This window comes from Megascapheus bottae, chromosome 16 (genome assembly GCF_031878675.1).
Source record: "Megascapheus bottae isolate mThoBot1 chromosome 16, mThoBot2.hap1, whole genome shotgun sequence".
Lineage (NCBI taxonomy): Eukaryota > Metazoa > Chordata > Mammalia > Rodentia > Geomyidae > Megascapheus > Megascapheus bottae.
Window position 1 is genome coordinate 13,167,275 of NC_143524.1, and position 17,259 is coordinate 13,184,533.

Here is a 17,259-nt window from a genome sequence, read left to right on the forward strand (position 1 = left end):
TGGGAATCCTGGATGGAAGCCATCTCTGGTCACTCTGCTCCCAGAGCTAGGATCAGAGGGAAAGCTAGAGGAGAGGCCACTGTGGGCTTGTCATACGCATTTCTCCAGGTCTCCACTCATGAGAGGAACCCTGAACAGAGGATCTTAAATCAAAACAGAACATTGCACAAGAGAACGGGGGGCCAGGCTGCGCAGTAAGGGAATAAGGAGGCCAGGAAAGAGTTTAGCTTTCAGGTTCTGCCCTGCTTGGAATAGGCAGGAGTTCAACCACCCTATTCCTTTTTCATCAGCTTTAGAGAGGCCTGGCAGGGTGAGGCCTTCATTTAGGAATGATGGTGGCCAGGCCGCCCCCTTCCCCCCGAAGCTCCCTTCACTAATCCCACACAGGCAAAGGAAGGAAGTAGCAGGAGGCAGAGAAGGTTTGGGACCCCTTTGACCTGATCTAGAAGGCAGGGTGGAGGCAGGTGGGGGGTCTCAGGTCCCAGGGACAGTTTCGGCTCCTGCTCCGGACTGCCGGCCTCTTCTGAGTAAGTCCTAGTTTGGAGAGCAAGCTGCAGTAGCTGCTCCTCCAGCCCCTCCTCCTCCTCCCTCCCCTCAGCCTGAGACAGCCGTTATGAAAATAGCTTGATTGGTAACTGCACTTCCTCTCCCAGTGGTAGCTCTGGGTTCTGCATGGGATAGGCAGCTGGCAGCAGGCAGGTGGGGAGCAGGCAGATAGGCAGCATGTGGCCCAGGAGCCTTGCCTCCTGGCTCCTCTTCCCCAAGGCCAAGCAGAAGTGACAGCCTAACTAGAAGCCAACCCTGTGCCTCACTTGCTCTGTAGATCTGGGTATGAGCTGGGAGAGAAGAGCGAGGCCCCTTTGAGGGAGGGGGACTTAATGTCCTCTCATGTCTATTGGACATATTTTCTGGGGTCTTGGGTAGCCAAGCATACTAGCTCCAGACAAATAACCACAAGAATAAATGTCTGTGGAGTGTCTCAGAACTTAGAAAGCCTTATTATTATTATTATCATTGAGCTCAGGGCCTGAGCATTGTCCTTGGGATTTTTCAAGGCTAGAGCTCTACCACTTGAGCCGCAGCACCACTTTCAGCTTTTTCTATGTATGTGGTACAAGGAATCGAACCTGGGTCTTCATGCATGCTAGGCAAGCACTCTACTACTAGGCCAAACTCCTGGCCCCAGAAAGCCCTATTTTTATACTAGCATTATTATATGGCAGGCTGGCAACTCCTCCTGTGCTGGTGGCTTAGTGTCCCCACTGGAGAATGGGGCACAGTGGTTCCTGGGAATCTGGCACTCTCCTGGCTCAGAGGGCTGAGCTAGGTACTTGCCAATGGGCCTTTCAGAACTACCCTGGTTCAGGCTAGCTGAAGAATGCCCAGGGGAGGCCAGTTCATGCTGCAAGTATCCTATCTGGAAGGTCACCTCCTCCCCCATCTCATGCCAGCTCACAGTCCTGCTACAGCTACTAAGGCAACTGTTCATCTTCCAGACCCCAGATCTCCTAGCACAGCACTCTTAAAATTACTAAAAAATTCTGGAAGGGTTTTTTTCTGGCTGGGAGGTGCTAGATATCTATCGTATCTAAAAGTGGACACATGCTTAAAATGTTTAAAAACAGAACAATTTCATGTTAACCTAAACAACACACTTATAAAAGGGAGCCACATTTCGTAACCTTAAAAAAAACTGGTGGTTCACTGCCTGTAATCCTAGCTACTCAAAAGGTTGAGATCTGAGGATTGTGGATCAAAACTAGCATGGGTAGAAAAGTCCCAATGAGACCCTTATCTCCAATTAACCACTCAAAAACTAGAAGTGGCACTATGGCTCAAGTGGTAGAGTGCTAGCCTTGATCATAAAGAGGCTGAGGAGCAGCAGCCAGGCCCTGAGTTCAAGCCCCACAAATGAAAGAAAAATAGTGTAGCCACAGCCAGGTGCTGGCTCACATCTGTAATCTTAGCTACTCTAGACTCAAAGTTAGCAGGAAAGTATGAGATACTTATCTCCAATAAACTACAAAATAAAAAATAAACAGCCAAAGTAGAATTGTGTCTCAAGCAGTAGTGCTAGCTTTGAGCAAAAAGGCTCAGTGACAGCACTTGGGCACTGAGGTCAAGCCCCAGTATTGATATTTTAAAAATTGTGCAAAGAAAGGTACATTTCAGAAGCATCCTTCATTTAGTGTGGCTTACTCATGGCGGCTGGACTCTCACTTGCCATTTGGCCCTGCACTGTTTCCACAGGGTACTCCGGTTGAAACTCATGTAGAAACTGTCTTTGCACTGCCATGAAGTATGAAATGAGAGGATCAGCTATCCAGCCTTACGGTTAGAGATATCTTCCTTGATACTACCTCAAAATATGGCAGGTGTAGTTCCCTAAAAACTCAGTGCTAGGTGGAATTGGAAACAGTGTAATGAATCTTGTGCTGTTCTATCTTGTAGTTTTTGCCTTTGAGATGTTGCCCAGGCTAGCTTTGAACCACTGAGCTCAAGCAATTCTAACTCAAGAAGTTTCCAGAGCAGAACAGCTGGGACACTTTGTAACATCATCAAGCACTCTTTATCATTGGTTTCTTGGGCTATGCAGATTTTGCACATGTTGACACATTTTATTACACAATATCAAAAGGTCACATTTACTCACACTACTAATCTCACCAGAAAGTTTTAAGTACTGGGAAGCTGTGAGGCCCTAGAAGATAGATACAACGTTTCTGAATTTCTCCTTTTTTCCTCAAATTTTCTGGCTGGCAACAAATGTTAATTCTGTGTTTGAAGTAACAGGGCTCATTTCATTCATTCCTGGAAAAAGGTCTCCCAGACACTTGTCTGACTAGTTTGTCAGGTATTCAAGTAAAAATGATGCTCTTGCCCGGTGCCAGTTGCTCACACCTGTAATCCTAGCTACTCAGGAGGCTGAGATTTGAGGATCGTGGTTCAAAGCCAGCCCAGGCAGTAAAGTCTGTGAGACTCTTACCTCCAATAAAATACTCAGAAAAAGCCAGAAGTGGCACTGTGGCCTAAGTGGCAGTGTACTAGCCTCGAGCAAAAGAAGCTCAGGGACAGTACCCAGGCCCAGATTCAAGCCCCAGGACTGGGAGGGCAGGCAGGGTATGGGGGAGGAATGCCATGAAAAAAAACAAAAAACAAAATCAAGGCTGGGAATGTGTCTTAGTGGTAGAGTACTTGCCTAGCATGTATAAAGCCCTGGGTTTAATTCCTCAGTACCACATACACAGAAAAAGCTGGAATGGTGTTGTGGCTCAAGTGGTAGAGTGCTAGCCTTGAGCAAAAGAAGCTCAGGGACAGTGCTGAGGCCCTGAGTTCAACTTATAGGACTTGCAAAAAAAAAAAAAAAAAAAAATCAACTGGCACAGGCCAGCTCAACGGCAGAAGAGCGTTCCCTCATCAGTTCAGTATTTAGCAAATATGTCTTATGTGAATTCTATTCCTTGACACAGAATATTGATGATATGCAGCCAAGAAGGTAGACTTGGTAATACTTTTTCTTTTTGAGACCCTGCCTCAAAGTCACAATCTCCTGGCCTTAGCCTCTGGAGTTCTGAGGTTATAGGTAAGCCTCCATGGCTGGCCAAAATTAATAGTGTTTACCTTTTTAGAGAAATGTAAGTATGGGGGCTGGGAGGTTGGCCTAGTGGTAGAGTGCTTGCCTAACATGCATGAAGACCTGGGTTGGGTTCCTCGGTACCACATACACAGAAAAAAGCTGGAAATGGTTCTGAGGCTCAATTGATAGAGTTCTAGCCTTGAGAAAGTCCAAGGACAGGGCTCAGGCCCTGAGCTCAAGCCCAGGACTGGCAAAAAAAAAAAAAGAAATGTAAGTATGGAAGGACTGCTGTCGGGTACTGCTTTGATGGGTGTGAATGTGCCAACAGTCTTGCCCACCATTGCTGAAGCCCCAGCAGTAGATGCCAATATGGTAAGATAGGGAAAAGATGACTAAAGACAGTTCTGCTCTCCCTAATCTCCTTCAGCAGTCAGGAACACGTTCTAGGCTACACTTTGAGACCCAATGATACAGACTGGGTTTTGTCTTTCTTTCTTGAACTCAGGGCTTCATACTTGCTCTCTTCCACCTGAGCCACATACATCTCCATCTCCTGAGTGAGTTTTAAGTCATCTAGCTTGGCAACTGTGGCTTCTGCATTGTGGCACTAGCTCAGCTTCCTAGGAATGACACAAATCTATGCTCTGTCCTCCAGTCTGACTGTGGCCAGCTTCTGCTGTGCTCCCCACCTAGCATACCTCCTGCTTGGAATCCCTTATCTGTTATGGATGGCCCACCCACTCACAGTAGCCCCAGTCAGCTAGCCCAACTTGAGCTGACAATCCATTTGGCTCTTGAAGGGACTGTTTCTCTCAGGTCCATATAGCCAGGCCACCACACCTGATGTTGGGACATGGGCTGGGCTTGCCAGCACAGGGCCTGGCAGTGAGTGGTGTTTACCACCACAGATAGCCCAGGAAGAAGGAACAGGAATTCCGCTGGGGGGTGGTCAGGACCTTCAGGGAAGAGAAGGGCTTCCTCTGCTGGCTACTAAACCAAGGTCTGGCCACAAGCCAGGCCACTTCTCTTTGTTGGGCACAAAGGGATGGTATCAGCCTTTGTTTTGGTAGCTATCTTCCTTTCCTGTCCAGGAGAGCCCAGGAGTGACAGCAGGAGGGCCCTTTCTGGGCTGGGAGCCACTGTCCCCTCCACATTCTCAGTAGCCAGCCTTATGAGACCTGGACAGTAGGATGGGGTGACACCAATTCACAAAGTGAGAGTAGTGTACATATTTGGGAGCTCCTTGATGACATGTCCTCAATCTTTTTTTCATGTGTTGAAGCTCTGTCTCAGAGTCTGGCTCAATTTGGAACTAGAGAAATGTACAATAACCAAGCCATTCCTGAGAGCTCTACCCTCAAGCCACCCTTCTAAGCTCCCAGAGCTCATTCAAGAGCCTCTACTCACTTGAGTTGTCCCTGTTCCCCAGTCAGCTGATGATACCCCACACCTAGCACCCAAGAGCCTTCTTCTCTCCCACCTCTTTGCTATTTGGGGGGGGGGCAGTCGTGGGGCTTAAACTCAGCTTGGGCACTGTCCCTGAGCTCTTCAGCTCAAGGCTACTGCCATAACCCTGGAGCCACAGGACCACTTCCGGTTTTCTAATGGTTAACTGGAGATAAGAAGAGTCTAACGGGGCCAGGAGTTTGGCGTAGTGGTTAAAGTGCTTGCCTAGCATGCATGAAGACCAGGTTCCATTCCTCGGTACCACATACATAGAAAAAAGCCAGAAGTGGTGCTGAGGCTCAAGCGGTGGAGCTCTGGCCTTGAGAAAGTCCAAGGATAGTGCTCAGGCCCTGAGCTCAAGCCCAGGACTGGCCAAAAAAAAAAAAAAAAAAAGAGTCTAACGGACTTAAGTGCCTGGGCTGGCTTTGAACCTCGATCCTCAGATCTCAGCCTCCTGAGAAGCTAGGATTACAGGAGTGAGCCACTGCACCCAGCTATCTCTTTATTTTTTTTTTAAATCAATACTGGGGCTTGAACTCAGGGCTTTGTGCCAGCTAACTAGGGACTCTACTACTTGAGCCACATCTCCTTTTTTCCTTTAATATTAATCTTTCATATAGGGTCTTGCATTTTTACCCAGGGATGGTCTCAGACTGCAATAATTCCTCCTCCGCCTCCTCCTCCTTCTTCTTTTTGTGGGTCTCCGGACTTGAACTCAGTCTGGGTGCTGTACCTAAGCTCTTCAGCTCAAGGCTACTGCCCTACCCTTGAGCCAAGCCCAACTTCCTGTTTTTTTAGAAGTTAATTGGAGATAAGAGTCTCAGGTCCTGGGCCAGGAGTTTGGCCTAGTGGTTAAAGTGCTTGCCTAGCATGCATGAAGACCCAGGTTTGATTCCTCGGTACCACATACGTAGAAAAAAGCCGGAAGTGGTGCTGAGGCTCAAGTGGTAGAGCTCTAGCCTTGAGAAAGTCCCAAGGACAGTGCTCAGGCCCTGAGCTCAAACCCAGGACTGGCAAAAAAAAAAGAGTCTCAGGTCCTTTTGTGCCCAGGCTGGCTATGAACCTTGGTCATCAGATCCCTGCCTCCTCAGTAGCTAGGATGACAGGCATGAACCATCATGCCCAGCTTAGATTGCGATTCTTCGGAAGCCCCCAAGACAGCTTGGATGATAGACACACACCACCACGGCCTGGCTTGCTGGTTGCTAACTTTCTACCCAGGCTGGCCTCAAAATGTGATACTCTCGATCTCTACTTTCTGAATAGCTAGGAATACAGGACTGAGCCATCAGGCCTTTCCTGTTTTTTTGTTTTTTTGTTTGTTTTACATTTGGCAAATACATACATCACTTGGTCACTAATGTGTCTTACAAACATTAACCTCATAAAATTAGGTTGGCATTATTTCTATTACCTGTTTCCTCATATTGTGAATGAAGGGAAACACACACACACATGCACGCACACACACGCATATACACGCGTGCGCGCACCCCACACAGGCTTGAGAGCTCTACTTCTCTACTTCTAGAAGATTCTATGAGGAAAATTGTGTCTCTGTGCTTAGCCTCTGGAGTCTGAATACTAGTCCCTCTTCCTCTCATCTTGAGTTGGCTCAGACACGGGATCAAATCCCAGGAGATGGGCAGGTATTAGCTGCTCCCACACTCAGGCCCTCTCACTGTTGCTCTGGGCAGCAGCACTGGTTTACAAGTTTGCATCCCCCATTAGAATGTGTGCTCCCTGGGACCTCCAATAGCTGGTAATGGCATCCCAAGGGAGGAGGTGTGTTAGATATGGTCTGAAAAGTGAACAGAGGGAAAGTGAGTGGTTGCTGTTTGGCCTCATGGGTTAGGCTGAGAGCAGATGGCTCAGGCTGTCCCACCAGCTCTTTAAGGACTTCCTGCTAGGTCTGGGTAGGAAAATCACTCTGTGCTCTTGTATCTTAGAGGCAGCATTGAAACTGATCCTTGCAGGAAGGCTGATATATCTCCCTGAGTCTCCCAATGGGGCCCCTCTTATTGTCTTCTCCTGTGTCAGCAGTGAGCTCTTATTCCCCATCTGATAAGACAGGCAGACGGCCCTGGTATGGTCCCCCAAACATATGCCTTCCCCCACACCTTGCCCATCACACCCACTCTGTAATTCTGTATCACCTGGTTCTGCTGTACAGGGTTTCATAAGGAACCCATGGAGAATGTAGTGTGGGTGATGGTTCCAAGCCCTTTACCACCTAAAAGACTTCTTAGAATCACAGCACCTAGGTCCCACCCCTCTCCCCAGGCATCCATGCATCCGACTCAGAGTTCCTACCTCTCCAATGAGAATTGTGCCTGGAATCCAAAGTCATAGAGAAAACAGGTTTCCAGCATGGATTTGGACCAAAAGGTCCAGAGGAATTCTGTTGTTAACCCATTGTGACCTCTTCATTCTCCATATCAGATAAATGGGGCTAACCTGCCTCATTTTGCTCATTCTCAAAGGAGAAAGTGTCCATTTCCTTAGTTCACTAAGTTTAAAAGAAAGCAAATATCCAGAGATCTAAAATTAGGACAACCACTGGAAATACATTTGGTAAAGCCCATCTGAGCCTAAGACACACATGTTGGTGACCAGGACACTGGCAGGGAGAATCCTCAAGGTACCAGAACCGTCTTGGATGGATTGCTTTCAATGGCAAGAAACTGCAAACTATTTAATTGGCATCAACAGGAGCCTGGGCAATTAAATTGTTCCAGAAAGAATCACAGGTGGCAGCTAAGGTGGGGTCACTAGAGCTCACATCTTAAGATGGTGGAATCTCTGGGCTGGGAGTTTGGCCTAGTGATAGAGTGCTTGCCTAGCATACATGAAGACCCAGGTTTGATTCCTTGGTACCACACATAGAAAAAGCTGGAAGTGGTACAGTGGCTCAATTGGTAGAGTGCTAGCCTTGAGAAATTCCAAGGACAGTACTAAGGCCCTGAGTTCAAGCCCCATGACTGGCAAAAAAAAAAAAAAGACAGTGGAATATCAAAGTAGAGGGAAAACCTACAATTTATCTCGATGAGCTGCTATTCCACTTAAAACCATCCAAACAGCATACTACACTGCTAGAGATGTATCTGAGGGAAAATTTTATAAACAGATATGAACACAGCAAACACTAAAATCAGGATTGTGGTTTCCTCCAGGGAGGGCATGGGCACTCCATTTCTAAGACTAATGGACAGATATGACCAAGCTAAGTGGTAGGCATTATACATATACTCTTCTATCTTTTTCCCCTTTGAGGGACAAAAAAAAAAAACACCAAACCTCCATTTGAATACACATGGTAATAATGACTCAATATAAAAGGGAAATTTACAAACTAGATCAAATGTGCAAAAATGATGGTATATTTACAGAACCTTCTGAGCAAATATAAAGCTACCTAATGCTTGTTTTGAAAAGACATTTAGAGAAGTCTTGCTTTTTAAAAGACATCTATGTACTATTCTAATTACAAAAATGCTTTTAAAAAGATTTTTGGATTTCTTTAAAGACCCCAAAGGGAGACCAGTGGTGTAGGTGGCTCTGGATCTCCCCTGGCTGATTCTGGTGGGTGTGTCACTCACACTGTCTCATAAATAGGGAGGCCCCAGCTCCATTTTGGGGCAGGCAGGGATGCCTTCCAGAAGTGGGTGGGCAGCCGCAGGTTGTGTCAGTGGGGTGTCCACGTAGGCTGGGGAGCAGGAACCAGCTTGCCCCTTTCACAGCCGCCCCCGCCTCTCTCTGTAAAATGTCAGCAGGCTGGGGAAGGAGGGGGGTGGTGGTGAGGAAGAGACAGGCAAGCTGTTAACCCGCAAGATGCTGGGGTGTGGGCGGCCCAGGCTCCCAGACAGCTATTTTTGCATGTGCTGTGATGGGGCTCAGACCTGGCAGGGGAGAGGCCTCTTCATGGGAGCTCTGAACAGGCACGCCGCCAGGAGCCAGGAGGAACAGGTCTCTGAGTGTGAGGGAGAGGGTACTATCAAGGCCTCCTATGAACTCATTCTTCAGGCTTTCTGTCAACTGTACCAATTAAGTCAGCTAAAAGGTCACATACAGATGTGTTTCTTCACTCCCATCTGGCCATGGGGCCCCAGACTCTTACCTAGTCTCTCCACAGTCTAGGACGCTCCTCCTCAAGTGAAAGTTTCTGGTGTAAACGCCCTCAGTGTCCAGGTGCAGTTCACCTCATGGGTCCCACTTTCACACAAGAATACTACCTTCTCACCATGCCCTTTGGGGTGTTCATATCCCTCCTGCCAGTTTGGGGATGGAAATATCAGTAAAGAGTGGACATTGGTAGTGGGGCACTGGTGGCTCACACCTATAATCCTAGCTACTCAAGAGATTGAGATCTGAGGATCACAGTTCAAAGTCAGCCAGGCATGAGAGTCTGTGAGACTGTTATCTCCAATTAAACCCCCAGAAAACAGGAAGTGGAGCTGTGGCTCAAGCGGTAGAGTGCTAGCCTTGAGCTAAAGAGCTCAGGGACAGTGCCCAGGCCCAGAATTCAAGCCTCAGGAGTGGGCAGGGTGGGGGGAAGAGTGGCGGTTAGGCAGCATGGAAGGATCCTTGGATTCAGGCTCCAGTGTGAACTTTAGGATTGCCAGGCTACAGACTTCTCTGAGCCTTGGACCCCTCTAGTAAAAATGGGAACCAAAGCAGCTATGATGATGGTGCGATGACTGCATATAAGTAATGGGCTCACAAGCTTTTGGTACCTGTGAGTGGCCAGAAAGAGGTGAGTGTACATCACTCACTTGAGCCCAAGTGAGTACAGGGGATAGACCAGAGTCCCTGGTCACACTCAGATTCATACTCTCCACCTAACCTTGTTTTTAGCCTCCGCCTCGCTGCAGCAAGGAGGAAAGGGGCAAGATGGTGATCTTCAAAGCATCTGATCTCCGCTCTGAACCATGCTTTTCCTGTCTGGAGTTGAGTGTCCACCAGGTCCTGTACTAAGAGCCACAGGGTAGGGAGGACATCGCAGCCCTGATTTGGGGCTGATAGTCTAATTGTATCTGGGGATCCCACATGAAATATGGAGGTGAGAGTAAGAAATGGAGAGTGTCTGACAGCACTGAGGGAGGCTTGAGGCTCCAGGAAAGAAGGGAGCCACGAGCCTAAAGGCAGGTATGATATACACTGTCCCCTCCTTTAGCTGAGGACTGTCCAGATGGCTGCAGCATTTTCCAGGACAAGCAGAAGGACAAGAAGAAGAAAGGGTGGAAGGTGTCATAGAAGCCTTAGGGGTGCCATAATGTGGTGCAAATGAAGACAGCATACAGTGCTGGAGTCCCATATAAGCCTAGCTAGTTGTGAGTCTTTGGCTGAGTCAAGGCCACCCAGCAGGGCCTCTGTCTACAGGGAAAGGGAGGGGTGGGGCCAGGTGATAGGAAACACACCCTTCTGCTGCATTCCAATTGGCTCTACTCTGGCAGCTAGAGTATCAGGTAACTAACCAGTGGGAGGAGCCCACGGCCACCCACAAAAGGTGCAAGTGAACTAGCTAGAAGCAGGATCTCCTTATTTGCTGTCCTCCCCCAATGTCAGTTGTGGCCCTCTTGTGTTGCTCTGATGACACTGCAGGGCAGGCCCCAGGGTCAGCTTCAGGACTTTGTGACTCTCTTGCCTTTACAGCTTCTGAAGAGACCCAAGCCCGTTTCTTTTAGGGGCCAGATCAACTCAAACCTCAAGATTAGCTAACCTCCTTCTCTACTTTGGGGAGACACTGAGAATTGTGAAGATGAGGGCAGGCAAAGCCTCAGCTACCTGGGGGATGGGATACTTCACCCTTGTTTTGAGTGGACACCCACTTCTGTGCTGTCTAGTGCCAAATGCAAATCCTGGGTGACTCCACAACCTCCCAGGAATTGACCTTTTAGGACTATGACTCAGAGACAGAATGGAAGAAATTGCCCACCCCCTACCCATCTTTGAGCCAGGCACTTTGGTCACTGAGGCAGGGATCAGGAGAACCCTACCCTAATATTCCAACCTCTGGCACATGGCCTTGTGTGGGAAGCAAATAGAGTAAGATACACAGCTCAGTCACTGAGGTCCCTTCTCCTCAATCTGGCTGCAACCCAAGGACCTGCATTTGGGCCTACCTCCCATGGCCACCTGGGCTGTTCCCAGCATTAGCCTAAGTGAGACAAACCATTCAAAGAGGCTCCCTTTACTTCCAGACATGCTGGCGCCACAAACAGGGATTCTGGGCTCTCTGAATGAGAGACATCCCTCAACAGTCCCTCCCTACTCATTGCAAAACCAACTCAAATGGGCTGCTTCCACTCAGGGCGCCTGGCGGGCGTCCGCGGTCAACCTTGACTTCAGGACCTTGTTCACCAGGCCCAAGTGGCATCAACTCTAAACAAGACCTATTGTGTCAAACTTGTTCCACAGGTGCCTCTCCTGCCCTCTGGGAGCTTATGAAGACTTATGAAGGGCAGGGGACTGCAGAGCAGGTGCTCACATTCCCAGGGGCTCTGCTGGCTAAAGTTCCTTCTGTCTAAATATGCAAGGTGCCAGGTAATTTCTGATGCCCCTGGGGTGCAAAACCAGCTAATCCATAAGCTGTGTGACCTGCCCAGAATCAGGCTGCTGGGACCAGGCCAGAGGACAAGTGAGTCCGAACCCCTCCCAGTGGGTCCTGGAGCAGAAGGAGGAGACAGTCATCCTCTTTCCACTGGAGCCAGCTAGCCTAAGCCTAAAGGCTTAGAGGAAAACTGCATGTCCTGGGTTTATAGGACTAACATCTCCCCTTCTGTCTCCTCCTGAGGGAGGAGGCTCAAGTTTCTCAGCATGGAGAAATGAGGAAGGATGATGGGGGAGGAGGGAGGATCACAGTTCAGCTTTGTGTCTCACTGAACTAAAAAAGGGAGAAATCTGCTCCTCACTTTTCCAGGGTTATATCACTTTTAGGAGGAAAGATAGGCTTCAAGGAAATGGCTCTTTAAGAAAGATGCCGCAGAGAATCTTCTTTCTTCTTTCTAACTGGACCAATGTCAGTACGTGATACCACAATACACAGCAGTCATTACCAACACACACACACACACACACACACACACACACACACGCTTGCATGTGTGAGCTTTGAATGTAGTCTTCAACACAACTTCAGCAGCCACTACCACCGCAATCTAGGTTATCTGTGACATTCCTTCTAGCCACTGCCCATTTATTTGTAAGGCTCTGTCCCTGAGGTGTGGATGTAAGTCAAGGAAGAGCAGGTGGGAGAAGCACAGCGTTAGTGTCCAAGGAGAGGGAAGTGCTAGGTTAAAAATAAGCATGTAACTTGGGGAAAGATGGAAAGATGGCTTCAGCTGGGGTAGTTAAGAGCTTCAACTGGCGGCCAGCAACAGTGGCAGGAACACACAGGCAACATTAGAGAGGGCAGAGCCCAGAACAAAGACTTTATTCCAATCTTGTGCCCCTGTCACCTGGCCATCAAATCAAGTAAAGGCAGGAAGGCCAGCTCCAGTGGACACTAATTCTGAGCTCCCAGTTCTGCCAAAGAAAGTAGTTCTCTGAATGCATTCATTTCTGAAAGCCCCATTCCCCTCAATGTACTATGAAGTAGGGGATACTGTTTCCTGGCCTCCAGAGGAACTCTTTAATTTTCCTCTCATTAAGCATCCTATCAGATGCATCCCAGGGCTGATGCAATACCATGCTCTTCAAACTTTACACACATCAGAATTACCTGGGGATGTCTACAAAAGAAAGAAAAATAGCTCAGGTTCCATTTCCAGATCTGTTTGGCCAGACATGTCAAAGGTAAGATCTAGGAATCTGAACTTAAACTCAAAGCTCCCCAGGTCTCTGTGATCCTCATAAAGAAAAAGGGATGGGTTTTGGAATCAGACCAACTGGAGTTCAAACGCTATCTCTGCTTCTTGCTTGTTGTGTGACTCCAGGCAAAAGGTTTTTCTCTCTGACCCTGTGGTTTTCTTTTTCATCTAGAAAAATGGAGAAATAACTAACCTGTCTGTCCTTCCTTCCTGTCTTTTTATAAAGAGAATTATGTAAGATGGAGCACTGGTGGCTCATACCTGTAATCTTAGCTACTCAGGAGGCTGAGATCTGAGGATCTTGGGGTTCAAAGCCAGTCTGAGGAGATGAATCCATGATATTGATCCCCAATTAGCTAGCAAAAAGCTGAAAGTGAAAGTGTGGCTCTATTTCAAGAGCACTAGTCTTGTGCAAAAGAGCCCTGAGTTCAAGTCCCAAGACTGTCACACACACACAATATATATATATATATATATATATATATATATATGTAAAGCTACTTGTTAATTTTCTTGCTTTCCTCAATATATTTGAGGCTCATCCTTACAAAGTCTGTGCCCTTCAGAAGGGGCTGCAGATATAAGTTAGAAGTGCCCCAACACTTGGTGCCCCGTGGGTAGTGACAGGAAGTCTCCAGTGGAGCCCCTCCCGAGCCTGTGAACTCTAGAAGCTACATCCTGCAGAGATGGGTGTAACTGCTCCATTTTGCAGGGCTGTGGGTGACAAACAAGAACACTAGAAGCTGTACTGCCTGCCCTGTTTTACATGACATTGAAGCCTGCGAACCCACGGAGTTCCATCTGGCAGTGTATGTAAAGATCCAGATCTCTGTATGTGGTGTGCTCAGTGACACACTGCAGGTGCAAAGCGCAGTGTCCAGTTTAGGGAAAGATAGCCAGAGGGCATAGGTCTGTACCACAGGGCCACTGACCCACAGGAGAAAACCACCCAGTTATTGAAAGGTGAGGCCTACCCTGAGAAGGGACGGACAGGGCAAATCACAGGAGAGACCAAATACAATGAAGCCCAGCCAGATGGAGAAAAGTGAGAAGGAGGCCTTGGGCAGAATCCAGGTGATCAGAGTCCAGTCTGGGGGACCTCTGGGGTCCTTAGCCGATTGGCTGCAAGTCAGTGCTCTGTCACAGACACAATGTGGTGACATTTGGAGTGCTGGGGGGAGGGAACAAGATGGACCTTGGACAGCTAAGAGATTCTAGACTACAATCCACTTGACTACTTTCCCAGAAAGGGACAGGAGGGCAAGAGAGAGGTGAGAATTCCCTAGTAAGCGATGGCACTGGGGACTCCCCGTAAATTAAGAGGTAGAGTAGGTGGTCAGGCTCCCCCCAAATCCAAGAAGAAGCTTAAAATGTTGAGCAAGCAATTAGGTCAGCAGCCAGTGATCTGGGGCCAGCCATGTGTTATGGCACTATCATAGTGGCCCCACTGGGTAGATGCCAAGCAGTGGCAGTCATAAGCAAACAGGTACCACGGAAGCCCAGAGGGCACCGTGACCCTCGCCTCACTGGTGCGAGGAGGCTCAGAGAGGCCCGGTCCTTTCAGTGTCCAGAAGTCACAGGGGTCCCGCAGGCTGGTGCTTAGGAGTTGGGGTGACCGCGTCTCCCTGTTGGGGCACTAGGAGCTGACCCTGCCAGTGCTAAAGGTGACGCTCAAGACGGGACCTCCACCTTCCTGGGGGAGGACCCCGACCCTGTGCCCACGCCGCGGCGCCCGTCCCGCCGGCGGCCGAGGGGTGTCCCCGGGTGCCGGGCGCGGAGTCCCGCCGGTGCCGCGACGCTCGTGCCGCCACCGTCCCGCTCACCTGTGTCCGAAGAGCCGCAGCCCCGGGAAGCGCCGCTTGCTGAGCCGCCGAGGCGCCTTGTCCGGCTCGGGACCGGCGTCCCGCTCGGAGCCGCTGGACGAGGCGGAGGCCGACTCGGAGTCGCTGCTCCGGGCCTCGGGGCTGCCGTCCCGCGGCTCCATCCGGCCCTAGCCCCGGCCGGCGGCGGGCCCGCAGGAGACGCCCATGCCGGGCCGGCGGGCCGGGGCTCAGCACGCCGGCTCAGCGCCGCCCGCGGTGGCCATGGCGCGCGCTTGCCCCGCCCGCCCCGCGCCGCGCGCCTCCGCGCCCCACGCCCAGGTGCCCGGGAAGCGGCCGCCGCCGCCGCCGCTCCAGGAAGTACAGCCAGCCGCGGACGCAGGACCCCGCATAGCTGGCCGGGCTGCTGCCTGCCCGCCGACGAGCACGCCCCCTCGGCCGCCCAGCGGCAATCGGCCGGCGGCGCCCTCTGCCGACCGTAGCCCGCCCGACTGGAAAAGGGGGCGTGGTCTGCGGGGGGCGGGGCCTATGGCCCCACCTGCTCCCCAGCTCCGAGGCCGGTCGGCCTGGGTGGCACACAGAATTTCCTGGCCTGACACGCGCGCGCCGCACGCGGATGCGCAATGGTCTCTTCTCCTTAGCCCTCCTCCGTCAAACAACCTACACGATCACAAGTGCACGCCTGCGAGGACAGCTGTCACCACCTCCCTTCCCACACCCGCGAGGAATATATCCCTTCTCCCTCGCCCTGTGTCCTCCCAATCACTCATGTAGTCTCGACCCTTATCCCCCTTGGCTCTCCCTCACACCCACGGGCCAAAAGTCACACAATGCTCCCATGCACTCAGGATCACCAAGCATGTCACATACAATTAAGCTCACTCATTATTCAAGCTCACCCTCCCCAGCCCAGCCTCTCACACCCAGTGAGCAAAATCTAATGGCCCTCACTCACTCTCACCAACAAAGCACTTAATTCGGAAAGTCATCCTTCCACAGCTATTCCCAGAGGTTTTCACGCCATCAGCCACTCCCCAGCATAAGGAATTTTCCCAGCACAACGTCCAATGGTACCTCTCGATCTCTTTTACTACTGGAATTAATTGCAAACCTCTTACACACTCAAATACATAATAATCCAGACAACAGTTACAGCTCACACACTCATGAATCTACACATTTATGAGCTATGTACACTTATCTCCTATACACAAACACCCCCTGGGACAGTGGTTTCAGGATCATAGCCCTCTAACACTCACATGTGCATGTACACACCCATGTACACACCCCTAAAGGCAGCAGGGGTTGCCCTCCAGAAATGAGGGCTTCCAGAACTAGAATGGTCATTTGTAGGGATTCAAATCACACATATTTGAGAATCCACAATTCAGGAAAACTCTGATAACTCTTGCAATGGCTGCTATAGGAAGGCCATGAAGCTACAAATCCGGGTCTTTCTCCTCCCCAAAGGATGCTACCCTAAAGTTTGCTGTTTCATTTTGCACCCTATTCTGTAAAGCCACATCCTGTTGCCTTCACTTTCACCACTTTTCCAGCCTGAGACAGACACAAATAGCCAAGACTCGGGGGCTGTGACTGTGAGCAAGCCTGGGAGTTTGAGCAATACCCAGCACCAGGAGCCAAGCATCCTCTCCTCCTCCCTTGCAGTTTCCAGTGGACCTGGAGAGGGACTGTGCAGCCCCAGTCCTCCAGCCAGGAAGAGAGAGGAGAAACCCACAAATGGCCTGAGCCTGACCTCTTGGGGTACATGGGTTTTCTTTAGGGAAGTTTCCCAATGGTTCTCAGAACAAGCTCCGAAGGAAGGGCCTAGAGGCAGCTGAAGAGCCCACTGAGTTCACACAGACCCTGCAGTGGGTTGGGAGAGCTCCAACACAGAATGTCACACTCCTGTGAGGGGCTCATCTCCCCAGTACCTTCTTGGCTCCTGGGACTCCTAGCTTGCTGAGGTCTCAGCCTTCCACCTTCTACCGCCCAACCATGAAAACGAAGCAGTTCCCACTGTGCCCTCCCCTGGGCCCGGGCCTCCACGAAACTGCTGAATAACGGTCAGGGGACCCCCATATCTACCACCGTTCTACCCCAGAGAGAGGGGGCAGAGTTCCCCATGCCCACTCTCAGGTCACCCGTCTACCTACTGTGTCTGAGGGGCCTCGGCTGGGATCTGTGGCACGTCCCAGGAGCGGTAGCGCCACATCTGCCTCAGTGCCCCAGGCAGCTCCCCTTCTTCTGTCCCCAGCACCTCCGCTGGGCCCAGAGCTGCGGCCACATCGCAGCCTCCCCCGGCACTGTGGCCGGCCCCCAGTGCGCTCATCCTGCCCGGCGACTCTCTTCCTCTTTCGGCACTTCCTGACCAGGGGCGGGGGTGGGGGGGCTGCTAGAGACCAGCTGGCCGCCCAAGCAGAGGACCACAGGGCTGGTAGGCGCCTTCCGCTGGCTGGGGCGAGGAGCAGCCTGGGCGGGTGAGGGGCAGGTGGGGACAAGCCTAGCCCAGCAGCCAGGAGACAGCTCTAGGAGTCAGAGGCTGCCAGGAAGCCATCGGGCCTGCCTGGGCTGGAATCTACACTGGGCCCCCATATGGCTTTCT

At 50.6% G+C, this 17,259-nt stretch overlaps 1 protein-coding gene across 6 annotated transcripts in view; it reads right to left on the bottom strand.

The window, feature by feature from the left end:
* Dgkz (diacylglycerol kinase zeta) overlaps positions 1 to 16,988 on the bottom strand; it is a 33,403-nt gene extending 16,415 nt beyond the window's left edge. For 2 of the 6 annotated variants that reach the window (XM_090347824.1, XM_090347826.1), the window contains exon 1: positions 16,811 to 16,988. In XM_090347824.1, coding sequence (XP_090203950.1) covers positions 16,811 to 16,986 — 176 coding nt within the window. In that variant the 5' untranslated portion in view covers positions 16,987 to 16,988. Of the gene's footprint in view, positions 1 to 14,654; positions 14,951 to 16,810 lie in introns of those variants that run through there. The other 4 variants (XM_090347829.1, XM_090347828.1, XM_090347825.1 and 1 more) reach the window with 3 other exon arrangements.
* Positions 16,989 to 17,259: the final 271 nt, after the last annotated feature.